Raw genomic sequence first — 27,380 nt, forward strand, 5'->3', positions numbered from 1 at the left:
TGCGCATTAAAAGTAATGAGAAAGTGAGGTGTGAATTCGAACCATCATACGACATTCCGGACTTGATAACGGGAGGAAAATTTTGTAATCTCCACCCTCAATGAAAGTCTAAGTAAGACCTGTAAATACCCACTTTATCACCGTGGAAGCAGGGCTCAAAGTTGAATGGCAATCGTCTCTGGGCATCAGCAAGTGATTGAAACGTGCATGGCTTGTGGAAGTGTGGACAATCGACAATATTTACCAATGAGAAATCACAACACACGAGCCAATATCACTAACTGTCGCTCGTGGTGTACAATATCACGGGAATATTGGAGATTCTATGTGTGTTTGAAGAATGTTAAGTTACCTCTTAAATCTTCCAATTATGAACATTATCAGGTTTCACGATTGAACGGTATCGATACTCAGGAGATCATTCAGAATGATAAGCACGTGTTTAAAAGACGGTGAGGCGACACATTGTTGGCGTAGTGTCTCAAAGATCATCAAAGGAAGTGCTTGGTTTTCGTGGACTGTGTAAAAGAGAATTTTGTGTGCCATGAAGTGGATTCTTCTGCTGTGCCTTGTCGTGGCACTTTTCGCCGATTCCCAGCAATTCTTCCCGCGGATACAGAAGTCAAAGGATGAGATTCAGAGTACGCGTCAACTCTCAGATTGTCCGAGAGATTTGGGGGGAATGATGGTGTGAATGTCTTTTCCAGAGGATGCCGCCGATCTCCTGATGAAGGAGTTGGAGAAGCATCGCCAGACTGGCATCGAGACGCCCATTCTGAGGACTCTGCTGAAGGTGTTCGAGGTGCCTCAGCAGCTGCTGAAGCTGGAAGGACCTGAGCTGCCCGTTCCCCGCGATGACGCCATGTGTGCCCTCTGCAACTCCGTCTTCGGCGCCTTCATAGATCGTCGTCGCATCGACGGTCAGTCGCGCGATGAGATTGCCGAGTTCGCGAAGGAGTTCTGCAAAGCTCTGACCATTTTCCCGCCACGTGTGTGCGACGGAGCCGTCGATCTGAACGCAGACATAATGGTGCACATCATGGACAACCGTCCGGAATTCGACGAGAACCACGTCTGCGCCTACGTCTTCCAGAACCTCGGCTGTCCTGCCGACATGTCGGCCTTCGAGTGGTCAATCAACGTGGCTGGGAACAAACCGCCACTCACCGGAGACAAGGACAACACAGTGCCTCAAGGACCCAATGACATCAAAATTGTCCACATTTCCGATCCCCATTATGATCCCAATTACCAGGAAGGCACTCATGCCGTCTGCGGAGAGCCGAGTTGCTGCCGATCTGATCAGCCTCTGCCGCCAGGAACTCCGGCGTCAGAAGCGGCTGGATATTGGGGTGATTACAGGGACTGCGACAGTCCCTTCCGGGCTGTACAGGACAGCTTCCGCCACATCCGATCTCAGCATCCGGTAAGTGCTGAATGATCTTGAGATTTGTGCAGCTTCAATGGAAGTTTTTCTTATCTCTTTCAGAACATTGATTACGTGTACTTTACCGGTGATATTGTCGATCATGGCATCTGGGCGACGTCGTTCGACTGGAACAGGAACAGCATAAGTCGCGTCCACACGGCGCTTCGTGAGAGTTTCGGCGGAATTCCCACTTATCCAGTCATTGGAAACCACGAAGCTCATCCCACAAACGTCTTCGCGCCAGATTCTCTGAGAGGAAATGCTATGTTCTCCACTCAGTGGCTGTATGACTTCCTCGCCAACGAGTGGTCCGCTTGGCTTCCCGCCGCGGCCTTGACCACAGTCCGCAACGGCGGCTACTACACCGTCCTTGTTCGGCCAGGATTCCGTATCATCGCCCTGAACAACAACCAGGCCTACACGTGGAACTTCTGGGGATTGTACGATCCACAGTACGCCAGGAATCAGCTCCAGTGGTTCCACGACACACTCCTGGCCGCCGAGAGTGCCGGAGAGAAGGTGCACGTGATTGGCCATGTGCCGTCCGGCAGTGGAGACACTTACTACGTGTACGCGCGCGAGTACGCCAAGGTGGTGGAAAGATTCTGGAACACCATCAGTGGTCAGTTCATGGGCCACACGCACGCTGACCAGTTCACGGTCTTCTACGCCCAGTCGAATCCCCAGCAGGCGGTCAATGTGCAGTGGAACGGCGGCAGCACCACGGCGTTCACCGATGTGAATCCCAACTACAAAGTTTACACCGCTGATCCGCAGACTTATCAGATCAACGGCCACGAGACGTGGATCTACAACTTGACCCAGGCCAACCTCACGCCCCAGCTCTATCCCAGTTGGTTCAAGGAGTACGACTTCATGACGGAATACGGCATCTCGAACATGAGTCCGGCAACACTGAACGCCCTCGCGGAATCTTTCGCGAGAAATCCTCAGCGATTGCACAGGGTAATAATAGAAAAAAAAATCTCTCTGAAATCGACAAACAAAGACTAATCAATCTTTCTCTCTTCACGCAGTATTGGCAGCTCACGACATCCCTGGCAGATACGTCTCTGGCCAACGGGTGCGATAACAACTGCCTTGCCAGTCATCTCTGCCAGATTGTCCGGAATGTGTTCGGCAACAGCCCGCGCTGTGACCAGCTCCAGAGCATTTTCTGGTCAACGGTCGGCGGCTCAGCATAGTGCTTTCGAGGCACGCACACAAACTTCTTCCCAAGAGATTCATTAATAAAGTCAGCGCGTGATTACATCAATTAATGATCGCCAAGTGAAACTTTCTCTGTATTGTTATCAAAAGTGGGATTGCGGTTCGAAGAAGTGGGACTTTGGGAAGAAAAACAAGCTGTAAATCAGTCTCTCATTAGTGCTTGGCGAGTGCAAGTGTTTGAATATGGCATTAGCTGGCATTAAATTGTCTGCGCTATTTACATTGCTGCTGCCGCTAATTACGGCGCGATTGATAGATAATTTAGTGACAATTGGGCCCACTGATGTTATTCACGTGAATGCGGGCGCCTTCGAGAGGGAGTTCCATGATGAATTTGCCAAGTATGAGAGAGATAATGTAACCACAAGTCGTCTTAATGAGATGATAAGACTCTTCAGTGATTCTCTCTACAAAGTGCTGATTGTCGATGATATTCCCAATGCGAGAAATGTGAGTTTAGCCTATTTGTTCAATATCGATTCAATCGAAGACGGGCGGAGTTTAATTTTGGATTCTCTCTTATCAGCCGCAACTTTGTCTCAAGTGTCGCGCTGTTACGTACACATTTCTCGGCTTCAATGCAACTGGAGCCGATGATGAATCTCTCGAGAGGATTGCCAATGATCTCTGTCTCTTGCTCAAACTCGAAGGAACCGAGGCTGTGTGTCGAGACACAATTGCCACATTCAAACCGACTATGTTGTACATTCTGCGCAACACAGGAAACACTCTCCCGGACAGAATCTGTGGCATTCTCTATCAATCCTTCAATTGTGGCTCCATTGAGGATCTGTACGAGGAGTTCCCGGTGACATTCCAGCGTCCCACGCATCCGCGGAACACTTCGAGCAAAGCCACTCCAGCGCACAATCACAGCGATAGGAATCTCACGATCCTCCACTTGACTGACTTCCACTACGATCCTCTGTACGCCGTGGGATCGGCTGGGAACTGCAAGGAGGGCATTTGCTGTCGAGGAGATCGCGTTGCACACGATGGAGCTGGATTCTGGGGTGATTATCGTGGATGTGATTCTCCGTGGCACACACTGAAGAATGTTGTGCAGGAAATCAAGAGAAGATACTCCAAAATCGATATGATCTACTTCACGGGCGACATTATCGACCACTTCAAGTGGGCGACATCGGTGGCGGGTAATAAAGAGTCTATCACGAATCTCACACAACTCTTCAAGAGTGCTTTCCCAGGAATTCCCCTGTATCCAGTGTTGGGAAATCATGAATCTCATCCGGCAAATACGTAAGGCAAATACGGAAAGTGCAGCAAGAAGATGAAAAATTCAATCATTTTCTTCTGCTTCCACAGATTCGCTCCGTCCAGTGTTGAGGGTGAAAACATCTCCAGCCAGTGGCTGTACGAGCATGTGGCGGACATTTGGAGCGATTGGCTTCCTCGGGCGGCCCTCGAGACCCTCAGAGAAGCTGGCTACTACACAGTCAAGCTCTACAATGGCCTCCGCATTGTGGCCATCAACAACAATTTCTGCTACCACACAAACGTCTGGCTTCTGCACAACACCACGTACTTCGCCCAGCAGCTCGAGTGGCTGCAAGAGGTGCTGCAGAGGGCCACGACAGCCCGGGAGAAGGTGCACATCATCTCCCACATTCCAGCGAATGAGAGAGACTGCTTCGGACCGTGGGCGAGGGAGTATCGGAAGCTGGTGGAGAAGTTTTCTCCCATCATCAGTGGTATTTTCAATGGGCACACCCACGAGGATGAGTTTAACGTGTTCTATTCCAAAAGCGATCCATCAAAGGCACTGAACGTGGCCTGGAATGGTGGCAGTGCCACCACATTTGCATACTTCAACTCCAATTTCAGGATGTATTATGCTGATCTGACCAACTTTGTGAGTGTTCCTCGCCGTGCATTAAGTCCAGCACAAGGGGGAGATAATGGTCGGATGTTGTGTACAATTTAGCAGAAGTCTTTTGAAGTGAAAGTGCAAAAATATTACTTTACGAATTTTCTTTGAATTATTCTTAGTATCACATTTATTGATGCTAATTGTTTTTAGATAAAAGAAACATTGCAAATTGTGCTGAGGCCAAACATAACCTCAAAAATAACTTTTTTTCGGGTTAAAGTAAAGAAAGATGGTGAAAAGACGGTTTTAGACGGATTCTTACAGAAATATTGAATGTAAACTCGAGAAATTTCATTCAAAATTGAGATTGATTTCCAACAGACACACGAAGTCAAAGTTCTGGAAATATTGTACAGATTTCAGCCAATTATCTCCCCCTTGACCATGCATACAACTAAAGCATTCAACGGGGAGGAATTATTCATTAATCTGCCATTGATTCGCACAGGAAGTGCTGGATTACGACACGTGGTGGTACAATCTCACCGAGGCGAACCTGACGCCGACCAGGAGGCCAACGTGGCACTCCTACAGCTTCGCCCGCGAGTACGGGCTGAAGAGCCTGAGTCCGGCGAGTGTGGACAAGCTGGTGAGGGAGTTGGCGGCGGACAAGAATAAATTACTCTCGGCAAGTACCTTCATAATTCATATTTATTTCAAGATTATCTCTTTTTTAGCTAAGGTATAAGTGTTTTTCTGTTCTTTTTTTTCTTCTTCTTCATATTACATTTTACAGTACTGGAAGAGAAAAGTCAAGTATTCCGATGCCCAACTGAGTCAGGGATGCGATGATGACTGCCTCACGGACACTCTGTGTGATATTGTTTTTGTGGAGCATGGCGACAATGTGAAATGCGAGGAACTCTTGAAAATATTCTACAGTTAATCTAAACATGAGTTGGCTCACAACGCGAGGAGGCTCCTCTCCCTCCCTCCCTCCCCCCAGAGACTATTACACACACAATACTATGTCAATTGGCCAAACCAAGGGATGCGGAATGATGATGGCGGTGAGCAAAAAATAAACAACTTAACAGACAAGGGTGGCAATGTCTAGGTCGTTCTCGGTGGCTGGTCGCACGGACACGAGGGCTATGTTGCTGCCCCGGGCGCTGGACTCCAGGCGAACGGACGTCACATCGCAGAATATTGCTTGCTCAGGACCCACCTTGTCCGTGTGGCCACAAATCGAACTGGTCCTCTGCATTGTGTATGAATCCAGGCCGGCAGATCCTCCGATGCTCAGTTGGTTCACTTCGCCGCTCTTGGAGGTGCACTGATGGTGGAAGAGAAATGTTTCTTGCTCAGAATTCGATTAGAAATGGTGAATAGTTCAATATTAGCTCTTCAAGAGCTTCCTTTGAAACAAATTAAAGCAATACTTTGAGTTTCTTTAGGTTATTTTTCTTTTCTAGGTTATGAGACTTCCTTAAAGCTGTTTTAGTAGCTAAAAGATAAGCCTAGTCAAGTTTCTAAATCAAATACTTTTAGACCAGTAAAGACAGTTCTCACGATCTGATATCCAAATCTTTGCTGAACTTCAACTTCTTCTTTAGACGACTAAATTAAGATTGGGACTCATTATCTCCCCCTTGATGCATTCATACCTCATTAGATATTTCAGCATTTCGTCCAATCTTCAGTCCAACAACTGACACAACTGCAGGGAACAGAGCTGTGAGGGTGCAATTTGGGGAGAATTCCGAACTCTGAAGCCGATAGAATGGAGCCAAACCCTCAGCCATGATGTGACAAGCTGCAAGCAATCCATGATCGATCGTTAGGGAGGAGATTAGCTTATAAGAGGCGACTTACGTTTGGGATGGGGCCGAAATCGCACGTTGACGTGGAAGGAGCCGCGCAGGGGTATTCGGTACTGGATGAGGGCCGCATTCTGGCTGGATCTGTAGACCTTCGGGGCAATGTGGTAGTTGGGAAACCAGTTGACGTTCTCATTGCAGAACTCCTTCACGCGCTCCTTGATGTCCAGCTGGTGATCGTGGATGCCGGGAAAGTATTGGCCGTTGAGCTCCCAGCCGTCGACAAACTAAAATGACAGAGGACAGAAAATAGCGATTTACACCCTGAAAGAAGCCCCCGATTTGTCTTACTGCCATTAGAGCGCCAGTCTCGCAGGGAATGTTGCTGAACTTCACGGACAGCTCGATGATCTGATCCGGGGCCGCGATGACGTACAGGCCGCACACCTCCGCCGGTGAAGATCTCTTGGAGCTCTTCATGCCGAGCTGGTGCAGAATGGGCGGCTCTTGCTCTTTCCGGTACACGAAATCACCTTCCTCCGACGTCACGTGCATACAATCTGGAAGAATGTTGTGCAATTAATCGTTAATTAATTCTCCGCAGAATGCAATTCAACAGTCTTATTAGCAGTGCAAACCGCAAGGCAGTGTGACAATGAGTTCATCCTTCAGTTCCTCTGTTAATTAGTCTCCGTGAATTATTTCTGTGAGAATCTATATCAATTAACCCACAGAGTCTTACTATGCAACACAAATTATTGATGGCCTCTTCATGCTAAAAATCCACACAGTTCCAATTTGACTATTGATTGAACTTGAGCAGCGTTTTTTTTGCTCCCGCAGAATGTTTACACGAGACTTGGACCTTTTGAACTAATTGAATATTTATTTTACACGTCACATCATTATTCCAGGAGAAGGCTTCAAAAACACCCTCACTGAATCAATATCCTGTCCATCTCCATGCAAAACGTCCCCAACATTTGACGTTGGAGAATGTCCAGCAGTGTTGGGCGGAAAAATGCTTTCCTTTGCATATCTCCTAGATTTCTCATTCGATTGCCATAAGTAGCACGGATATGGAAAGGAAATTTCATTGTCTATAACTATCTAGAATATACCGAAGTTGACAAATGGTCGCAAAATGGTATAAACTACAGCTTTTTGGCAGAGAAAAGTCTTTTTATGCATTTTTCAATGAAAACTCTAATTCTGGGGCAATTTCTAAATGATTTTCGAAACTAATAAATTTTTGGAAAGGTAATTTAGCATATAACTGTCTAGAACGTAATAATTGTGTTAATTCATTTCTTTTCTTGCTTCTTAAAGTGTTTTGACCGCTTTGATAAAGTTTCTATAAATTGTTATTAATTGTCTTGCAATTTTACTCCAAATATTCACAGTAGCGCTATTTTTCAACAGATTTTCAAAAGTAATATAGTTTTAGAAAGGGCAGAGAATTATCTATAACTTTCTAGAACACATCATTTATGCCAGACCACGTCTTCGTCTGTTTCTTGCAGGATTCTGGCAAGATTAGTAGATTTTTCTTCATTCATTTCTTGCCACGTAAAAGAACAACACAGAGATGACAAATGCTAGTGTGGGAAATTCCGGAAAATATATTTCTATTTCGCACGTTTCACACATATTCGTCGAAGGTTATTTCGAGCCTCATAAATGTGCAATATCGCCAACAAGTGGTTAATTATGGGCGATCTTTGGGGAGCAATGCGGTGTTAAAGACGCAAGAAGTGTCGTTAGCAGGGCGCGATGTCAGTGGGTGTCTTTTCTCATTTAGTGGGACAACTTTTATTCTCGACCACATGAAAGTGCTGGCAATTAATTTCTCCATAATGCGTCTCAATATCGTAAAATCCTCCGCCTAATGGACTGACGGCTGGTCTGTGACTGTTAAATTCGCGTGGCGGGTGTTTGCTTATCATTAAATTTTGCACATTTCACCCCCGCCAACTGGAGGAGTGATGGAAAGGTAAACATGGGGCCAGGTGAGGAAACGCTTACCTGTAATTGTGTGTATTGTTCGCTGGGGCTCCTTTTGAATCTCAAAGGGATTCCTAACTGCTGACCACGCCTGAAAGTGTAATGTGAAAAAATATATGGGTCTCGGCATTAATATTCCATGGACTTCCTCTCTTCGCCACTCTCTCCATACAATTCATTCATGAAGTCTCCACCCAAGAAATGTAGCCCAATTTAATTTAACATTTACAGAAAAGCCAGCGATAAATAATCCCCTGGGCTTTAATAGCTTTAGAGTATCTCCGCTCGAGCTTTTTCCGTGTGACACTCTTGTTCCACCAAAAAGAGATAACGGCGATACTTTTGGAGAAGTGGGTGGATTGCAAATGCCGCAGAGTTAATTGCGCCACCCTCAACTTCTTGCCAATCTATAACGCAGCATAATTGTTTTTTGTCAACATCTGAGGATTAAATCCCTGTGCAAATCTGCCGCGCGATGCGGAGGATTCGCGAAAGATGGGAGATTAGTTGAGGGCGATGTAGTGATAAATTAATAATTTATATGCTGTGTATCGCCGCAAAAGGAGGCGCATTACGTCATATTATAACTCCTTAAACTTTCAACAAGCGCCGTGTGCTTAATGTTAAAGCGAGAAAGAGAGAGCTTTAAGCTCTTCTGAGATTGAGTAAAGTATAATGAATTAATTAACTTATCAATTAATTAATACACTTGAAAGCCTCTCTCTAAAATTCTAGTGAGCAAATCAATTACATTCTCCCAAGTAATGATTAATTGTTGTACTTTTGTTGGACTTGTTCAACAAACTAACCAGAAAATTAAATAAATATCCCAAGATTGTTTCTGTTCTTTCCGCAATTCAGAGGAAAATCGTCTGGGAAGTTTGTTTGGTTCTTGTGATTTTGTATTTCACTGTGTTTTAAATGTAATTTTAAGTTCTTTCAGAGTTCTACTATTGCTGGAGCTTTTGAAGGCAAAGTTCAAGGCAAAGTTAATGTGAATGAAATGTAGAATTTCTGTTTCTCACAGAGAATTTGATTGAAACCCACTCGAAGAAGAGTTTCTTGTATTTCACCCAAAGGATTTATACGTTGATATTCTTTTAAGGATGATATTTGATGATTCACATGCAAGTTCTTGAAGGCAATTTAATAAAGTTTCACAAACTCATGAAATGTTGTTTCTGAAATAATCTTGAAAGACAAACTGAAAGTGTATTATTAAGTCTTCACATTTTCCATTGACAAATATTTGATTTATCGATGAGGAGAAGAATAAGGATGGAAATTGCACAAAATCACGATATAAAATCTTACAGACATGAAGATAAGATTTGTCTTATGGCTTAGAGAATGATAGTAATCTCTATAAAACCATCAAATTATGCTTCAGAGCTGAACAATTGACGCAGAAGGACTTTTAGTGATGCAAAACATTAACTTTCATTGCCTGAAGGCGATGAATAGACACAACATTATCCTCAAATATATAATTTATACATTCAAAATGAAAACACAAACTTTTCACATCACGCTCAAGTAGTTTCGAGGTTGTCGGCAAGTTTCTAGAGGTCATCATCCATTCTCTGTTTTGATTTCCTCCCTGAATCCACCCTTGAAAGTTAAACAGGAAATTTCACTTTCGAGAAAAACTCTGTGAATTTTCTTCTTTTCCCAGCGCTTCAAATTCCCGAGAGTCCTTAAAACAATTTCACTGCTCATTTTCAACCATGAAGAAAAAAAAATTGACTCTAATATTTCATCTCCATAATTTGAGTGGTGGAAAGAAAAAAATTCCACTCTATTAATTTTGCGGGTGTCTTAATTAATGTGATCATGACTAATGTCGTCATCCCGTCTTTGCTTTCATTCAAGAAATAATAAATGGAAAGAAATGTTTCTGCCAGGGAGGAAAAAAAATTGAACATCTTCTCCAATTTCTGATAAAGTGTCTTCGCAGAAACATTCCGCCCGCAGAACTAATTACTGATTACGGACTCTGTGTGACGGTCGAAGTGCCTCCGCATTTGTCCAGTGGCAAGACACAGCAGAGGAACACATGTAAGGCTTTTTTTTATTCTTAGGAGATATTACGTTGTCCACTTCTAATGTTACCACTTGAATTTAATGGTGAAAAAATGTCACACAATCTCCTGAAGAGTCTCAAGCCACCCAATGTGGCGCCCGTGAAAAATTGCACAACCAATTTATCTGGCTTTCGCGTGTGGTTTTATCTTTGGAAGCCAGTGACAAAATTACGGCAACAACAGCACAGAAATCATATAAATAAATCTCACTGTGTTATATTAATGTAATCACGTTGGAAACGCAGAGCTTTTTAATTGAAAAACACTCTGGGACTTTAGAGGTTCCCTGAAATGAATTTTAAAGTAGATTTGCGCATAAAAAATCTCAATTTCTCCACATTTATGCATATGAATGAGGTGAAATAAATCATGTTACAAGACATATAAAATTTTGGCATATTTTCCTCTCTCATGGCAGAAATGTTTCTGCAAATTAAGCGTGACTCCGTAATTTTGTGTGCGGTCTTTGCATGAAAAGTAGCTCTTAGTTTAAATTGCTGCTGATGAATTCTGATTAGGAGAAATGTTATAGAATTTCCCAACCACTTTGATGGTTGAGATGGGAGGGAAAAGTGGATTTGCGAGAGAGCCTTCAATTACAGCTCAACACTGTCTTACCTTCACCCCGAAAAATATGACGGAAATTGTAAACACCACAACGACTTTCATTTTCAACTTTGAACTCAGGCTCTTCTTTGAAGAATATTAAAATTATGCTTCGCCTCACAAGTTCACTGTTTTTTTCCTCGAGAGAGAGACTTTCAAACACGGACGAGGGATTTTTTATTTAAATATTGAATTGGATTCTCTATTGATTCATTGTCACTTTATTAATCACTGTGGCAAATTGTGAAGAATTTTCCTGCGCTTTTGGCGTTTTGTGTGTGGGGAATTTTCAATGTCACTCTCAGCCTCCCGTGAAGCCGTTTAGTGTTGCCTTTTTCCTCGCAAAAGCGCAAATGCCAGTCCCGACAGGAGATCCTCCTTTTATACCCCAGCACTGGATGAGAGCTGAGGGGTGGCGAGATGCTTCCTTAGCCGACGAGAGACGCCGTCACATCGGTGCGAGCGTGTCCTTAATGGTCAGGGAAGCACACATTTTCCACATCACACAATACACAGCAAAACTTATTCTAGCACAACAGAGGGCGGGAGGACAAAGACAAGAATGTGCAAAAGTTAAACATTTTCTTGCGTCATTGCAAACTTTTATTGGCATTGAATAAAAGTAATTATATCAGGATTTCCGCCGCGTTTATGCTGTGCTGTAAACATCCATGAGCCGCTCGAAAATCCACCCCCAAAGACATGTTTCAATAGTCTTTGCCTGCTTCTCAAAGGTGTGAGAGCAGGATTAAAAGAAATCTATAATTGGCATAGGAAATGTATCGATTACGTAGGTGTTGGAATTTTTAGAAGGACTTCAGCCAGTGGAAGATAAATGATTGGTTTATATGGAGGAGAAAAGTGTTACTGAGCAATTTTTCTTAAAGATTTATTACTTGGAGAGCTCACGAGGATTAAAAGTGCTCCAGTTGAGCTTCAAAAGACTGTAAATTAATGAGAAATGAATAAAAGAAGACTCGAACTGAGAGCTTTACAATCCTGAAATGTGGTTTTATTTCGCTGGATGTTCCTGGCAATGTTTTTGGATTGTAAAATGATTCATGATTAATTTATGATGTCTGAAAATTGAGTTTGACCAGAGAAAACAACTCAATCAGAAGATAGAGTTAAAGAAAAACGATTGATTTCCACTATTTCTGATCAAAATTGTCGTTTTTCCAGTTCAAAATAAAGGTTTTCTGGCAGATTTGCTAATAAAATACATATTTAATTGTCATTTGAAGTCATGTGAATAATAAAATACTGACAAAACGTAAAATTTAGTGGTAAATTTTAGAAAATATTATGTTATTTTTCCTTAAGAGAAGAAATAGGAAATCTTGTTTTAAGATTAACTCTCGGATTTTCCAAAATTAACCCAGAGTACACTGAATTTAACCCCTTTTATGTCTAAAAGCACCCCTGATGAATTGTAAAAAGACTTTTTCTAGAAAGAAACTTCGGATTTTCTTACTTCAATTCACCGTTTTTAGAGAAAATAAATTCTACAAAGTGATTCTTACTCTCAAATTTCTCCTTTTTATCAATAGAAAATGCAGTGAAATACGTTCAATTGAATACTCACATCCTTGGAAAACTCTCTGAAGGTTGATTTGTAATTTGTGATGACTTCAAAGTTCACATTACCTTTGCACTGAACTTTATTCATTGATTCCCCATCAATGGAGCTCCGCATTGGCCACCAACTTCAGTGAATTTATCGATTTTGCGGCAAAATGTAAGCTCATCATGTAATGTATAGTTGTGCTGATGATGAGAGAGACTCGGACAAATATTGACTCGTGTGCCCGGAAAACTCTGGCACAAGTGCAGAAGAGGATTCACTATAAAATAATAATTTATTACCGCAAAGAAGTACATATTCTCGCACATAAATGCTCTTAATTCTGTGGTGGTATTTGCGCTGCGAAGGCCCTCGGATGAGAGTACTGAGCGCTGGGGTCGTTCCTGTCGAAGTACATGCCAGGATTCTGCTGCGGGATGTTCTGGTACAGGCCGTAGGAGATGCCCGTGGCCGCTAGCTGTTGGGGGTGGAGAAGAACAACAAAGAGGCGTTCGTGAGTGAGTGAGCGCGTGGAAAAGTGTGGGAAACCAAGAGAGCGTGAAAATGAAAAATATGCGAAGGATGAGAAGCGAGTCAAGTTGAGGAGGAAGGTAAAGGTAAGTCCGTGGATCCCGCCTTGTGTGTGGTTTATAAAACAAGTATACCCGTTTTAACCCGTTAATAGATGCGAGGATGAGAGCCATTTTCGCCAGCAGGAGCGCCTTGCCGCCCAGCACGGCCAGGAATTGGAACCCCATCGGCATGAGAATCATTCCGAGCGCCGTGAAACCAATTGCAATCATGGGCAGCATGTGCTGGCGTCGTCTTCGTGCCTCTCCATTGGCTGAAAAGCATACAAGATTATGTTCATGTCTGCACAGTTCACTTAACGGTGGCTAATTTCAATAAATGTGGGTGAAGTACATCCTCTTCGCACGTGTGCATGTTTAGCCATAACTCTCCTCATTCACGCTGACCTTAATTTAGCTTTGAAAAAAAAGAACAATACAATCTCAATTTGCCTCTCTTTCCGAGAAAAATGTGCACTCATTTTTCCGCGTGATTTCCGCACACTCACGAATCTCCTCGCCATGCACCTTAACTCACTTAATTCGATATTATTAGCCAAGTTAATTAATTTCCCATATTATTGCTCGATATCGTGCGCACCTTGTTTGGTTTTTATTAAAATCAAGATCGTCAAAGTGAGAGATTTTTCAGGTGAGGAAAAACTCATCTCAGAGATGAAGGCCGATCGTGGCATTTTGATGAATTTTCAGTGATGGGGAAAGTGTGGTGAAAAGGTCACGATATATTGGAGAAATTCAATTGAGATTCCACCCCTTTATCAGCTTTCTCTCTAAACTTTGTTCATGGATATTTTGGACATAGAAAGGGAGAAGTTTTCATGAAATTTCACTGCTTTTCACTCTGTTTGCATCCAAAATTCGACTTTTTGATGTAATTTTGGGGAACAGAATTTTACAAAATGAATCCGGAAGCGATTTTCTTGCTGTGTAAAGACAAAAGCCCTTTAAAATGCATTTTGAAAGACATTTTGGTAAATTTTAAATTATTTTCTTTGTAATTTCATGTTCTAATTGATTTTAGAAGTGATTTTTCAGCGGGAAAAATGCATTTCTAATGTATTTTCAATGTTCTTCACAGTTTATTTCTTATAAAACGCCAGACTTTCAGCGTGAATTGAAGCATTTTCCGCAAATCTTTCGAAGCATCTTTTTGGTGTAAGTTTTCAATGAAAAATTCCCATCACATTGAGCCAGATGGAAGGGTGTTTTCTCTGTGAAAACTGAGCCTCCCTCGAGAGTTCAACCATTGCCGATGGTCATGGGCACATCTCTGTGCGTCATAAATTCGTAATTTATAAGGAGCTTTTCGGCTCTGTGTGAGAAAAGTTTGTGAAAATTTAATAATGACCACAGCAGAAAGCCCGTGAGACAAACCCACGTGGGATGGTTCGGATGCAATTTTGGGCAATTACAAAGTTTTCGCCATTACCTCGAGCACTGGCCAAATTGATTTCCACATGATGGGTGTTGAATGTGGAGGCAATCGTGTGGAGTACCTGCTGAGCCCACGATTTGCCCATCAGTTTCCTCTCGTCAGTCGCCGTGTTTGATCTTGAAGGAGGAAATTATGCAGAGTGAAAATGAAGTCCACGCACACACTTTTTGGCCTTTTCGCTGTCTTTCTTACCTCGCGCCATCGATGTTCCTCACTAATTTAATATTATCCGTAATGGGAATCACCTCGGAATTTGTCACATTGCTGATAATATCCAAACTCCTGCTCTGCAGACACTCCCAGCGCGTGATGTCGTGCCTTTTGCCACAGCCCCGCCACAGACTCTTCGCCTCGCGTGCGACACTTAACCACGAATTATCCACAGTCTTTGCATCACCGACCACAGCTAGAAATGCCACGAGTGCAGTTGATATCACTAGTTTCATTGTCACACAGATTGCAGAACGGTTGCAACATACAACAAATCGAGGCGGAAGACTCTGTCTTCAGCGCAGCTCAAAACACCATCAACACTGACCATCTTGTCTGCGCTGCATCTCAGCTTTATAGCCGCCGCTGCGGTTCTGCATGGCTTCAAGTGCAACGCAGTAGGAAAAGTAGGACTCGGCGATATAGTTTTGCCGACAGTCTAATTGCTATATTGGCTTTACATCAATTTTTCCTTCATTTTGTATTTTAGTGTGGCGATTTTCTGTGATGCGCACACATCAATCTGCACGGGACTGTTGAGCGCGGAGAATTTTGCACACACAGAAAATCAATTAAAATTCCCTCTTTGCATGTAGAATTCGTTATCGTTTAAATTAAATAGCGATTTTATTGTACGAATACATCATAGATATTTACATAATCTCTAACATTCTTGCTCCACTACAAATTAAACTCAACAACTTATTCACTTTGTTTCTTCAACTCATCGTGCGCCATTGACTCTTTTCATTGCAATCTCCTCAATATTTATTTGTATTTGTTACGGACGCTGGCCAGAAATTGTGTCGTCGTGTCTTCAATTCACTAGAACGTTTCGCCTTTAATCAAATGGAAAAGTTTTTGATGGATGAGACACCATAATTTGTCTCATAATTTTTGCATTGCACTGAATTTCCTCACCAAATTCAACATTATGTTGAAGAAATCGTTAAGCAAAGCGTGTCGATTTCAGCTTCTCCCCCTCCTAAGAATTAAATTCATATACGGAAGAAAAGATGTTTGAATCTAAATGCATAAATTTCATCTCTCACAAATATTAATATATACTTCTTTTTGCAACAAGGTTATAGAAAAATAGTTTCATCTCACATCTTTGCAGCAATTTAACACAAAACTTCATCGTCTTCCTCCAATTTAATTGTGGAATTTGCCTTTACACACACTATAATTTTACGCTGTCTGTTCTTCTTCTTTCTTTCTGTTTTTCTTTGTTTTTTTTTTGGTACTTAAGACACAATCATTGAAGACACTTTCGTGTGACAAAAAGAATCCCATCAAACGCCTCTTCTGCAGTGCCTTCATCACGTCTTCGCCGGCGATGGCGTTGTGGAGGCGAATCTGGGCAGAGACAGACCGAATTTCGTCTCAATCCCATTGATAATTGGCACGGCGGCCTGATAGCCGCCAATATGGTCGGGATTCTGCTTGAACACCTTCGGCTCCACAGTCTTCACCTTCTTCACGTCAGATCCCGCCGGTCGGTTGCCTCCAAAGTCCACCACGAAGAGACGCTGCAGCAGCTCATAAGTCACCAGCGTCACACCAAATTGCGGCGAAGATCGACACACACGCGCCGCTGTGCCCTTCCAGAACGCCCGCGGACCCTCTTCACGCATGATCTTCCTCGTGGCATCCAGCACGCCCGTGTACGTCGTCTGGCCCGAACGCGCCACCACCTGAAGACGCGTCTTGATGACATCGGCGGGCGTCACCAGAGACGCCGCCGGAACACCGGCAATGGCGCCGGCGGCGAGCAGAGTCAGCGGATGATTGTACCTGCAAACAATGACGAATTCACGTGAGTCTCACACGTTTTACTGGCGTGCAAATGGAGTGATAATGGCATTAGTGGTTGTAATGGCTGTTTATGCGTATCAAAACGGCGTTAAAATTGTGCACGCGATTGTGGTTAATGAGTGGCAAGATTTTAGGGCACTGTTAAGCTAACGTATTCCATTTTCATTGATGTACTTAAAGTGTTTCATAGCAGTACTTTTGATACTTTGTGTGTGTTTTTTTTTTGCTTTATTTTTATCTGCACAACAAAGTTCTGAATCTCTAGATTTGGTGCAAAACTCAACGTTTAATTGATATTTCTAATGCTTTTCTACAATAAAGCGATGAAATATTATCAGAAAACAACAATTATTTGCATTTCAGCTAGAAAAATGAGTGTTTTTGTCAATATTTTACGAAGTATAATGGTAATTCAAGCTCTTGACTTAACACTTGACTTCCCAAGACTGTTCTTCAAGACGTTTTACAGTCAAATTGTAATAAATCAATCAATTTCTATGAAATGAAGAAGTTTTATTTGAGTTCTTTTGCTATTTTCACCCATTTTAATGACTCAATTTGTGCTTTTAAATCATATCCAGTCAAAAAAAACTGTCACGTAAAGCACAATTTGGCAAATTTCAATGCGATTCACATCGTGAATTTCAACGTGAAGGACTTTGAAAGTGTCTGGAATGGAACTCACCCATCCTCATCAGCAAACATGGCTTTTGTGTGCGCGTAGGCGGGAAAGTAGATGGCAGAGAAGGGAACATCGCGCAGGAAGCACGCCCTGGCGCCCTTGTACAGCCCAAACAATCCCAGATCCTTCACCACACTCAAGGCGCGCACCTTGGCGCCGCCGGCAATCTCTCCCGCCACTTGCAGTCGAATCTTGACAATCTCCAGCGGATTGGTGAAGATGACTTGACTGCCGCCGGCACAGGCGCCGGCCAGCACCTCTCCGTACAACGGCACGACGCCCTTGTCGCCAATCTTGTCCCTCACGAAGTCATTGACAGTGAGCTTGATGGCCTTCTCCGGCGCAACGCCGACCAACTGCGGCACCAGGCCGCGATACAGGCCCAGAACGCCCTCGTGGCGGATGACTTTCTTGAAGCAATCCCAGGAATTTCGGTACGCCACCTCGCCAATGAACGATCCCGTTCGCTGATTCTGCATTCGTGTCTTCACCAAATCAATTGGATACACCGCCGTGGCGCCGGCGGCACCGGCAATCGAGCCCAGCGTGAAACGATACGCGCTCTCGAGTATTTGAATGAGAAAACTCCGATCGTCCGGACTGGAGACGGCCTTAATTTCCGCCAAGCGATGTGTCATATGCTTAGCATAATGCTCAGGTGCGATATTGCTCAGATCACTGTAAACTATTCGCCTGCAAGAAATCAGAGAGAGAAAGAGAAAAAGTCATGCAATTGAACACATGATAAATTCACAAAATGATGAATTTAATTTTTACATCAAGGATTTTACAGGGGAAATTTCACGCAAGACTTTTTATATAACATTTTACAAAAAAAATTCCATACAAAATCTATAATAATAGCACTAAATTCTTCGAGCTTCCAACATTTCTGTGGTGCACAAAAATCAAGACACAAAACGGGATAACAAGACAAAAAAACGTGTGCCGTCAAGACATGTGAAAGAAAATCAAACTAAACGTGGATTATTCCATACACTTGCCTATTCTTGTCAATTTTTCTTAATTTCCACCAACTTTTGGGAAGCATTTTAAAGAAAAAACACAGAGAGAGAGTGAATGGGAAATTGTATTAACAAATCAGTTGACAAAATATCTTCCGCATTATTATATCAATCAATCAACAGATTACAAGAGAGTAGAAGAGAGTAAGAGATAGAGAAGAATCCTCAAGAGATAGATTAAATTGGAAAGAGAGTCTTTTTTTCCGTCTCACCACAAGAAAAACTTAAACTCACCCAGTTTGATGAATCACACCGGACATTTGGAAGAGAATATCAATTTCTAGTGGCGTAATTTGGCTCATAATTTGTGCTGAATGCAACAATTCATCCTTCGTTATGGGCTGTATTCGATTGCCATTCGTTGCATTGAGGTAGATGCGCTTAATCAACTCCATGTTGTTCAGCAGAGAGTTGAATGCCATGAAATACGGGTAACTCACTTTCTTCCCTTCAGTAATCTGCCCGGAGAGAGAAAGAAAGAAAAGTGCGCCAGCAATAAATCATCTCCGCATTCTCGAGTACGAAATTTCCAATCATTTTACTCACAGCAACGAGGTTGTCTTTCACCTCAGGCGCCAACAAGTGCTTCTTCACCTTCACCATGATATCCTTGAAGTCCAGCGGCGAAATGTAGCCCGATCCCGTGGGATCCTTGCTGTGGAACGCCTCCATGGCGTACTCCTCGTGGAAATCGTGCAGGAATTGACTGAACTCCGCATAGTTTATGGCTCGTTGCTTCGTCTTCCCAAAATACCTCTCCATGAACGATCCATCGAGCTTCAGTGGCAGTTTTGCGTACAGCGTTGTCTTCTTTATCACATCCACGAAATCCGCTGCAATTGAGAAAGAAATGCACACAAGATTTCTAACTAAATTAACTCAATAAGAATTGTTTTCTTAAGGCTAATCTCTTAAAACACCGGTTAAGAAGGGAATTTAACATGGAAATTTGTGAATTTCTGAAGTTTCTTCAGCCTTTCTAGTATCCAAAATGACCTGCGTAAATTGAAAATTGATTTCAATCAATCTTTCAGTAGTTTTGAGGCTCAAAAGGACAGAAAATGAAACATTTTTGGCAGTTTTAAGGCTAAAAAGGACAGAAAATGAAGCCTTTTCTGCACTTTTCAGTTTGATTAGACGAAAAAAAAATCAAATTAAAGGATAAAATTTTATATTTCCCACCGTTTTAAAGCTATTTTGATGAGATATTTGCAATGTTTTTCGATATTTTAATAAATCTCTCCCAATTTTTCTTATCATTTCATGAATCTTTATGTAAGAAATGGATATTAATCACTTTTTGTCCAATATTTTCCTCAACATTTGTCAGAGAAGTAGTCAAAATTGAAGAAAACTGCTATTAATTTCATTATTAATCAAATTTCTCAATTTTCCACTCAAGATTCACTACGAAAGTCACTTATTCACCCTTTGAACAATAAGATGTGTTTATTAACACGCTTGTTTTCCATCTCAACTAAAAAAAAAACTACTTGATAATAAATTATGTTGGAAAATTTCGACCTTCACACAACATTTTCACAGTGAGATAATCAGAAGTACAGCAGAATGTCGAGTCTGTGCGACAGAGTAAATATTTACCATATGCAACTGTGCCATTGCCTTGTGTGTCGAACAGCTGAAAGGCTGTCTTGTACAGAGCGTCTGGCGTGCAGAGGAGGCCCTCGAAGGCCTGAAACTCCGCAAATGAGATGAGTCCATCCTTGCTGGTGTCTGCAATGCCGGCCAGAAGTTTCACCGATTCCTGAGAAAATTAAATAACAGAGAAAGTGTGTGAAAAAATACTACGTAAAAATATTTCCCTTATCACTTATCACACTCATTCCACTCATTCAATGAATCAACGTGGTCTACATATCGGCGCACTCTCGTGTTTATCTCTCCCTCTCTCTCGACTCTGTCTCACCGATCAGAGTCAATGAATTCATTTATATCACGCACTCACGTCGTAATTCCGGCGTGCTTTTCATTGAAGTCTTGTGACGCGTGTCCAGAGGTCAGTGGAAAAGATCTACAAACTGTGTGTGCTTGGCTCACCTCATGAAATCCCGCGTCCGGAAAGAGTCCCAGGAATCCTCTCGCGAAGTCATCGCTGGTCATAAAGTGCTTCCCATCTTTCTGTTGTGATGCATATCTTAAGAAGACTTCTCGCAATTTCTCCGTCGACGCACGCTTTATATGTGTTGGTCCCTGAAAAAGACACCGAAAGTCATCATCTAAAATGCACACAAAATCCACTTCTTTGACCCAAAATACCCATTTTCTAATTGGCATTATATTTCCCTGGAAGCTAATTTGATTGATTAAACAATGAGGGGAAAAAAAGAAAGAACAGAAGCGCCTTGAAACCACCTCAACAACGTGAAAACTGTCGTCCAACTAAACTCTTTATCGTGTCTCTCTTGTCAACCCCAGAATGTGCGCTTCTTTCCAGACAAACACACACATTTTCAATGATAATCATACATTTTTTACGTTCCATTTTCACTTGATTCCATTCGGCATCACAACGCGACATGGAAAATATCGTCTCAAACTTTGCGCCCTTTTCGCTTTGGTGTAATTTATTAGAGACTTAAATAAACGTTCTTTTCAGACTGTTTTTATTTGGTTTAGAGAAATTTAACGCCTAATTTTATTTGTCATTTTTTCTTCCACTTTTATTGATGTATTTTATGATTTATTGTGCATTAAATCTCTCTAAAGTGTTAGTTTTTCTGTGTCCAATTTTAATTTCACGATCAATTTAACTTTCTTCAATGAATCTTAATCATTTTATCAGTGTTGATGTGTAGAAAATTGCTTGATAAATAGGAAAAATCTCCCATCTAATTAGCGGGGAATTTTTTTGCGCGTTGTTTACAGCGCGAATGACAATTTTTGTCACTCACGAAGGCGATAAAATTGGGTCAAGTGCAAGAGTGCAAATAAAATCTAATTTAAAACGCTCTTTACCGGCGCTGTTTCTTTATTCATCCTAAAAAAAAATAAACTTCACAGGCAATTTCGACGCTTTATCGACACGAGAATTTTGTCACTTTCTCAAGAGATTTTCCAGAAACTTTTCATTTATTACGTTTGGCTTTCTGCAATTTCACATCAATTTTTACAAAGAGCGAGAGAAGGAAAAACTTTGGCTGAATTTGAGAGGCAATTCGAGATGTGTGATAAAGTGAGTGTTTGTGGGTGAGAGGAAAGAGAAAAAGCGTGTGATAATACGCAACAGGGTGTATAAAATGGAAAGGAAGTCATTTCTTCACACAGAACAATTGGGAAAATATGGAAAAATACTCGATAAGATAGTAATTCTAGTGATTATGTATGGTTAGAAGTGATTTTCACGTCAAACTTGGCAATTTAAGAACACTTTGAAGCTCCATAAGCACTTATTTGGCATGATTTTCCCTCTCAATTAAATTTGCCATTGAGAGGAAAATACAGTCGGAAGTGAAAACATTACAGCATCTCAAGTGGAACTTTCACCGAACCCTGTGTGCATTTAAGAACATCAGACTTGGACAAACAATCGTGGCTGTTTTAATCTCTTGCCTTCACACATTCGCTGCGTGATCTAATAATATTAGAAAATTCATTCTTTAAATATAAACTTTATAAGAAGACATCTCAATCTCTCTTTCTCACTCTCTTGAAGCGCTTGATTTGTCTCCGCAGGAATTACATAAGTTTGTCACGTTGATGTGATTTCGTATGGATTTTTCGGCAGAACAGCGCGCGCGATTGCCGGAGTTGCATCGCAAGGTGGTCTCAATTGCATAATGACCCTGAATACCGATCAAATAGGCGCGCGAGAGAGCACACAATTGCACACAGTTACTAATGACAACCGACTATCTTGTTGCTTCTCTGCCTGCAAAACGAGGCACAAGGTCAGTATAGATTAAATGCATGCGTGCAGCACGATTTTCAGTGGTTGCAGAAAAACACCCCCTTTAAATCCCGACAATTTCCTTCCTTCCTTCCTTCCGGAAGCCGCTGTGTGAACACACCTCCGGTGGCGAAGGCACTTTTGGCGTCGCCTCCGCGACAGCTGAAGTCATGTCTCTGGTGATCAGTCGTCGGGAAAGGGATTTCCTTGGCCACAACAACACAGAAACACACGCACAGACACTCTTTAATTGGCTGCTCAACAGCTGGAAAAAGAGTCACTCTTGCACGGACTGTTCGTGCTGGGAAATCACACGCAGATTGAAATCTACTGGAGCGCGCGGAGCATTTTCCTCACGGCGACTTTGCAGAGCCACTTGCAACTCCTTCAGCCAATGTCCCGCACATTACTACACTCGCGCGGGTGCGCTCAAGTGTAATAGTTGAGAACGGAAATATCTCTGTGTATAGTTTTGGTGTGTTTCTCATCCGCGATGACGCGATGTTTGCGCTAATACATTTTATTTATTTCCAACTCTCCTCTGTGAGGCCTCAATTTTTCACATTGCACACACTGACTTTTCCCCGCGCGCGATGCACTTTTCTGCCGCCGCCGCACGTCACGAACGTCAGGCCATATTATACTGTTATCGCGACACCCCAAAGAGACAGAGATCTTCACCCTGAAACGGAGGAAAACAACCGCCCAGAGACACCGGATTCAATAACAAAGTCATAGAAAATTATAGTTTTCGATGAGAAAAACCTCAAATAGAGAGTTAATTAATCTCTGCAGAATTGTAGAAAATATATTCAGAGATTAATTAATCGTTTATTGGGAGGAAAAACTTTCTATCGCACCGCAAAAGTGCATAAAAAGTTTTTGAATTTTCACTTCAAAACGTGAGGAAATTGGAAAAGAAGAGAAAAAAAAATGAAGAGAGATTGCTAAAATCACTCCAAACAAGGTGAAAATTGTGTAAAAAGAGAAAACTCTGGTGTAGTGTGAAAAAATATTAATGATACATTTCACACCAATGTTTCACTATCGATCATGACCATGGAATTGAAGACTTAGCAATTTTAGAACAGAGGAAAAGAGACATTGAATAAGTAGTTTAAATAAATATTAAATAAATGATTGCAATTTTTATATGATTAATTAACAATTTCAATACCAAACGGAATAAAACTGTTTTTCACTTATTTATTCATTAAATAATTCTGAAAGCTTTAACGTCTGAAGATATCTTAATTTTTTCTCTATTTTTTACATTGGTTTATAGGAAAAAGGAATAAATATTTTATAGAGAAACTGTCAGTATTGCTAAATTCTCATAAATTGAATGAAATTATGAGTATAAAAATTAGTTTTAGACGCATTTTTACACTTTTTAATGTTCATTTGCTTAAGAAGAATTAAGAGCAATTCTGAGATGAAAGCAAGATTTAAATAGTTCGAATTTAGACAATAATTTTTGAGATTATAATCATTATTCGAAATACACTATTTGAGGGTCAATTTGAGCGAAAATAATTCAAATGTACGAAAATTCTCACCCGGAAAAGTAGAATTTCAAGCGAACTAAGAAGCCATTTTAGCCATTTAAGAACCGAGAACTTATTCTAAGAATGTTCTTCAGTGTCAACAATAGAAATTGTCTACGCGGTCGACAATCCTTCCCTGCCATTGAGTCGCGTAATCTGCGCTCATCCGTGGCCACATGCAAGGCAGCAAAAAGCAAATACTCCCAATATTTGCCGTCTGATAAGATTGTGGGAACATTCGAAGAGATTTCGCCCATCTCAAGATTCCTCAGCCGGAGAATCGCTTATCAGCGATGATTGTGGCAATTTTCCCTGATAACAAGTGCATTCGGGAGTGAATGCAGGAGCTTCACAGAGAGAGTCTGGGACAAAGGAGGAATTCGCGAGTTCTTCTTCTCACGGTGTTTTCTTGGCGTTTCTTGGGCGGCTGACAATTGCCACGTTCAAGGTTCTTTCCGCCCATCAGAAGCGCCGCCGCCCGGCACTGATTTGCTGGCGCTTCCCAATTCCCAAAGCCACTTATCCAATTTGCTTCAGCTTCTGCGGCATTGTTTACCTCTTGGCAATCAGCTTGGCGAAAGAAAGATAATAAATCACAGGGCATTGCTTGCAGCAGCACACAAAGTGTAACCTCAAAAGAAGGCCGAAGAAGCTCGGGCAGAATTTAAGCACTTTTTACCACTTAATTAATTCAATTACGGCTCCTGCTCACTTCACTGGAGCACGTGTGACATCCACGCTGGAATGTGACGATATGATTTTGTGCTGTATCACAGAAATTACACGGAATTTATCAGGAGATCACGCGACACTGAGATTTTTCAGGTGCAAATACTGCAAAACGTCAAAGGTCAAATGCAATTTCTAGTTAGAACATTTTTCCGGTAAGAGGCGCTGAGAACAGTTTAGCCGAGACACATTTTCTATTATCTCGTTCAAAATTCTCTGCAAATTCTGATAAAATACAAGTTTTTTCCTATAATTCTGCATATAAATCACAAGTAAAATGAGTAAAATTCATTGCAAAAGAAATCCCTATAAATTTAAACACAAAACGATTTTTATTGTACATCTAAAATCCATAAATAATCCTTTCGTCGTCACAGAGTTCAATGTAATAGTAATTTTTTCCTCTTTTTTGTGGAGTATCTCGATGTACCGGCACAAATCGATAGTTTCATCGAAACCTTTGGTACAACCTCGTGAAAAATTCATCACGGTTTTTCACACGTTAGCATCCTTGCGTGAATTTCAGCGCACTTCACTTGTTTAAAGCACAGAGAGTAATTTGTTAAAAGCACTTAATATTAATCAGCGACAATTGGCAGCGAAACTACCTTCTCAGATCCACAACTTCAATCTTCAAACTATCACTCAGGCTGATGTGCTGCGCCTCCTGGAATATTCAAATGGTTTAATACTGTTTCTTAGATCAAAAAGACAGTCAAAAACGCACCATGAACAGTGGCGGATCGTTGGGATGCGGATGGAATCCCGTTTGTCGACACTGCGCGATGAATTCCAGTCCATAGTTGGGCGTGAGGCAGAAGAATCCGGTCCTGTGCATGGAAAGCAAAGCGATTAATCGCACATGTTGATTGATTAGGCAATCAGGCGCTTACTCTTGATACTTGGGCGCACACACGATGGCCAATGCCTCGGGCATCATCATCTGATAAGAGCAGTGAGTGTGCAAGTCCACCGAAGACAGAAAGGCCGTCTGACTCGGATGGGTCTGGAAGCAGAGACAGAGAGAGTTAGAGTGACGAAAAGTGACTCATTGTTGACGAGAAGTGCACGCGAGAAGCGCTGAGAATGACTCAAACGACAGCAAATTGGAATATCAAGTCGTTTTGCGGGCCATTTAAGATTATATGAATGTAAAAACCGCAAAAACATTTGATAAGTCAATGCGTGGATTCGACGGGAGAAGTGAAAATTGAGAAAAGTCGACTTTTTATGCACTTTTACGAAACTTGAGTCAAGAACTCAGTTAGAAATCAATCAAAACAGAGAAAAATCAGCACTTTAAGGCACGATTAGAATGAGAAATCATCAAAAGCGCCGATAAATCGGCTTAAACGCCTTCAAAACACGAACAGATCAAATATTAATGTTCTAAAAAGTGGTAAAAATACTTCTCAAAAGAAAGTGTGACCCTATTTTAGAGACAATTGAACTCAGAGTGAGTTAAGAAAGAAGGTCATCTCGTTAATAAAAATTGTCTTCTTATCACTGAACGCAGTGGAGATGATATCAAAGGGGAAAAACGCTCCAGCAGAGAGAGCAATCTTTGCGGATGATTCACTGGGAAACTCACGTGAATCCAGCCCAGCGTGATGAGATTGTGCTGATCCTGCACGTCGAAGATCTCCTCCTCGTTCATCGTGTTGCAGCTGTCCGACGTGCCCTTCTGCTTGGGCAGGATCATGTGCGTGAGGAGGAGTTGATTGTGCGCCAGGCGGCCGGCCAGGATGGCGCACGTCTCCACGTTGGCCTGCGTGTTGCTCTTGGCCAGGTCCAGGAAGCTGGCCATGGTGTCGATGGGCACCACGACGGTGCGCAGCACGCCGTCGAGCAGACTGGAGGACGAGGAGGGCTTGAGGTTGCGGTCGAAGCGCGGCTTCTTGTCCGACTCCGGCAGAATCAGTCCGCTGGAGCTGGAGCGATTGGGATCTGAGGGAAAGTCGTTCGGATACACGATGTTGTCCAGCAGTTCAGCATTTGGGGCGCTCGGGGCGTATTCTTGCCCGACGGCACCGCTCGTGGCGGCCGGCGGGAGGCTGTTCTTGGCCCGTTCGCGCGCCGCCGCCGCCTCCTTGGCACGCTCAGCCTCCTTGTTGGCCAGGAATTGCGTGTATTCCTTCTCATAGCGCGCCAGCAGCGTGACCTTCAGCTTCTCCGTCACCGGCAGCACCTCCTTCAGCTTCGCCTGGTTCTGTTGCTTCGTGGCCGCCGGCACGCTCTTGTATTCCGGATGCGACTTAATGCGCTCGATGAACAGCGTCATGAACTTCATGTAAAGAATGTACGCGTCCTCCAGATTGCCCTCGGACAGATACACGTGCGCCATCCGCACCATCTCCATGCCCGAGCGGTAGTACCTGATTGGAGGGGAAAGGGGGATTAGTCATCCTTGCGAATTTAGGTCAACACTCGCTGACCCGCGGAAGCTTCGCGCTTACCTGCGAATGGGAATGTTGAGGTCGATTTCCGAGAGGTTCCCGTGATTGGCGAGCTTCTTCAGTCTCGCGTGCGGCTCCACGATGCCAAATTCCACGAAATTCACCTTCTTTGACATCTCGACTCGCGCTGAGGAATAAATAAACTGCACTAAAAGCCTCTTCCGAGGTTTCACTGTTTTCTTTCCGTCTTCACGTGAACGCCAAATGAGACAAAGCAGCCACAGATATTGCAATCCAGCGCGAGTGTTGAAGCCTGGATTTTAGTGTTGATAGTCCAGAAAATGGGCAGCAAAGAATCATATTTTCTTCATTCACACGATCTTAATTCATTTCGCCTTGACTTGAATGTCAAAAATCACTGTAATTTGAGATAATCTCACGAAACTAGCGATGGTTATCGTACAAATCACAAA

The 27,380-nt window shown here is 42.5% G+C and overlaps 6 protein-coding genes across 9 annotated transcripts; 2 read left to right on the forward strand and 4 right to left on the reverse strand.

The window, feature by feature from the left end:
- Positions 1 to 479: 479 nt before the first annotated feature.
- Positions 480 to 2,748, forward strand: LOC132264427 (sphingomyelin phosphodiesterase-like). The gene is made up of 4 exons (XM_059764642.1): positions 480 to 641; positions 708 to 1,426; positions 1,490 to 2,395; positions 2,467 to 2,748. The coding sequence occupies exons 1-4, from the start codon at positions 545 to 547 to the stop codon at positions 2,632 to 2,634; spliced, it is 1,890 nt and encodes a 629-aa protein (XP_059620625.1). The 5' UTR covers positions 480 to 544; the 3' UTR covers positions 2,635 to 2,748.
- Positions 2,749 to 2,809: 61 nt separating this feature from the next.
- Positions 2,810 to 5,437, forward strand: LOC132264436 (sphingomyelin phosphodiesterase-like). Its single transcript, XM_059764654.1, has 5 exons — positions 2,810 to 3,109; positions 3,186 to 3,919; positions 3,986 to 4,532; positions 4,999 to 5,178; positions 5,287 to 5,437. The coding sequence occupies exons 1-5, from the start codon at positions 2,843 to 2,845 to the stop codon at positions 5,434 to 5,436; spliced, it is 1,878 nt and encodes a 625-aa protein (XP_059620637.1). The 5' UTR covers positions 2,810 to 2,842; the 3' UTR covers position 5,437.
- Positions 5,438 to 5,556: 119 nt separating this feature from the next.
- Positions 5,557 to 11,335, reverse strand: LOC132264445 (corticotropin-releasing factor-binding protein). 2 transcript variants are annotated; one of them, XM_059764674.1, is made up of 6 exons: positions 11,017 to 11,335; positions 8,336 to 8,405; positions 6,665 to 6,870; positions 6,366 to 6,597; positions 6,158 to 6,306; positions 5,557 to 5,826 (listed from the first exon to the last, which is right to left on the reverse strand). In XM_059764674.1, the coding sequence occupies exons 1-6, from the start codon at positions 11,065 to 11,067 to the stop codon at positions 5,581 to 5,583; spliced, it is 954 nt and encodes a 317-aa protein (XP_059620657.1). In that variant the 5' UTR covers positions 11,068 to 11,335; the 3' UTR covers positions 5,557 to 5,580. The 2 variants fall into 2 exon arrangements, with proteins under 2 accessions (XP_059620657.1, XP_059620649.1); XM_059764666.1 differs by having other exon boundaries at positions 6,662 to 6,870.
- Positions 11,336 to 12,905: 1,570 nt separating this feature from the next.
- On the reverse strand, positions 12,906 to 14,789 carry LOC132265257 (uncharacterized). Its single transcript, XM_059765834.1, has 3 exons — positions 14,588 to 14,789; positions 13,234 to 13,412; positions 12,906 to 13,046 (listed from the first exon to the last, which is right to left on the reverse strand). Exons 1-3 carry the CDS (start codon positions 14,676 to 14,678, stop codon positions 12,906 to 12,908), a joined length of 411 nt encoding a protein of 136 aa, XP_059621817.1. The 5' UTR covers positions 14,679 to 14,789.
- Positions 14,790 to 15,395: 606 nt separating this feature from the next.
- LOC132264649 (calcium-binding mitochondrial carrier protein Aralar1) lies at positions 15,396 to 24,625 on the reverse strand. 3 transcript variants are annotated; one of them, XM_059764917.1, is made up of 7 exons: positions 24,339 to 24,625; positions 20,387 to 20,539; positions 19,931 to 20,093; positions 18,875 to 19,161; positions 18,563 to 18,786; positions 17,307 to 17,996; positions 15,396 to 16,600 (listed from the first exon to the last, which is right to left on the reverse strand). In XM_059764917.1, the coding sequence occupies exons 1-7, from the start codon at positions 24,384 to 24,386 to the stop codon at positions 16,126 to 16,128; spliced, it is 2,040 nt and encodes a 679-aa protein (XP_059620900.1). In that variant the 5' UTR covers positions 24,387 to 24,625; the 3' UTR covers positions 15,396 to 16,125. The 3 variants fall into 3 exon arrangements, with proteins under 3 accessions (XP_059620900.1, XP_059620899.1, XP_059620901.1); XM_059764916.1 differs by lacking the exon at positions 24,339 to 24,625 and adding an exon at positions 22,357 to 22,624; XM_059764918.1 differs by lacking the exon at positions 24,339 to 24,625 and adding an exon at positions 20,606 to 21,273.
- A 225-nt stretch (positions 24,626 to 24,850) lies between these two features.
- Positions 24,851 to 27,284, reverse strand: LOC132264635 (STAM-binding protein-like). Its single transcript, XM_059764899.1, has 5 exons — positions 26,968 to 27,284; positions 26,103 to 26,886; positions 25,405 to 25,517; positions 25,239 to 25,341; positions 24,851 to 25,178 (listed from the first exon to the last, which is right to left on the reverse strand). The coding sequence occupies exons 1-5, from the start codon at positions 27,081 to 27,083 to the stop codon at positions 25,116 to 25,118; spliced, it is 1,179 nt and encodes a 392-aa protein (XP_059620882.1). The 5' UTR covers positions 27,084 to 27,284; the 3' UTR covers positions 24,851 to 25,115.
- Between the last annotated feature and the right edge of the window lie 96 nt (positions 27,285 to 27,380).

This window comes from Phlebotomus argentipes, unplaced genomic scaffold (assembly GCF_947086385.1).
Source record: "Phlebotomus argentipes unplaced genomic scaffold, Phlebotomus argentipes genome assembly contig_2, whole genome shotgun sequence".
In the NCBI taxonomy this organism is placed as follows: Eukaryota; Metazoa; Arthropoda; class Insecta; order Diptera; family Psychodidae; genus Phlebotomus; species Phlebotomus argentipes.

Excerpts from the sequence above, each read along its gene's own strand:
- LOC132264427 (XM_059764642.1), top strand. The coding sequence starts at position 545 with ATGAAGTGGATTCTTCTGCTGTGCCTTGTCGTGGCACTTTTCGCCGAT. Across the intron at positions 1,427-1,489 it reads ACATCCGATCTCAGCATCCG|AACATTGATTACGTGTACTT; the intron begins GTAAGTGCTGAA and ends TATCTCTTTCAG. Across the intron at positions 2,396-2,466 it reads ATCCTCAGCGATTGCACAGG|TATTGGCAGCTCACGACATC; the intron begins GTAATAATAGAA and ends CTCTTCACGCAG.
- LOC132265257 (XM_059765834.1), bottom strand. The coding sequence starts at position 14,678 with ATGGGCAAATCGTGGGCTCAGCAGGTACTCCACACGATTGCCTCCACA. Across the intron at positions 13,413-14,587 it reads CAATTTGGCCAGTGCTCGAG|CCAATGGAGAGGCACGAAGA; the intron begins GTAATGGCGAAA and ends TATGCTTTTCAG. Across the intron at positions 13,047-13,233 it reads CTATTAACGGGTTAAAACGG|CTAGCGGCCACGGGCATCTC; the intron begins GTATACTTGTTT and ends CACCCCCAACAG.
- LOC132264649 (XM_059764916.1), bottom strand. The coding sequence starts at position 22,407 with ATGACTTCAGCTGTCGCGGAGGCGACGCCAAAAGTGCCTTCGCCACCG. Across the intron at positions 20,540-22,356 it reads AAGTGCCTTCGCCACCGGAG|GGACCAACACATATAAAGCG; the intron begins GTGTGTTCACAC and ends TGTCTTTTTCAG. Across the intron at positions 19,162-19,930 it reads CAATGGCACAGTTGCATATG|CGGATTTCGTGGATGTGATA; the intron begins GTAAATATTTAC and ends TCTCAATTGCAG.
- LOC132264445 (XM_059764666.1), bottom strand. The coding sequence starts at position 11,067 with ATGAAAGTCGTTGTGGTGTTTACAATTTCCGTCATATTTTTCGGGGTG. Across the intron at positions 6,871-8,335 it reads AACAATACACACAATTACAG|ATTGTATGCACGTGACGTCG; the intron begins GTAAGCGTTTCC and ends ACATTCTTCCAG. Across the intron at positions 6,598-6,661 it reads AGACTGGCGCTCTAATGGCA|TTTGTCGACGGCTGGGAGCT; the intron begins GTAAGACAAATC and ends CTGTCATTTTAG.
- LOC132264635 (XM_059764899.1), bottom strand. The coding sequence starts at position 27,083 with ATGTCAAAGAAGGTGAATTTCGTGGAATTTGGCATCGTGGAGCCGCAC. Across the intron at positions 26,887-26,967 it reads CTCAACATTCCCATTCGCAG|GTACTACCGCTCGGGCATGG; the intron begins GTAAGCGCGAAG and ends CCCTCCAATCAG. Across the intron at positions 25,179-25,238 it reads ACGATCCGCCACTGTTCATG|GAGGCGCAGCACATCAGCCT; the intron begins GTGCGTTTTTGA and ends TGAATATTCCAG.
- LOC132264436 (XM_059764654.1), top strand. The coding sequence starts at position 2,843 with ATGGCATTAGCTGGCATTAAATTGTCTGCGCTATTTACATTGCTGCTG. Across the intron at positions 4,533-4,998 it reads ATGCTGATCTGACCAACTTT|GAAGTGCTGGATTACGACAC; the intron begins GTGAGTGTTCCT and ends TGATTCGCACAG. Across the intron at positions 5,179-5,286 it reads ACAAGAATAAATTACTCTCG|TACTGGAAGAGAAAAGTCAA; the intron begins GCAAGTACCTTC and ends TACATTTTACAG.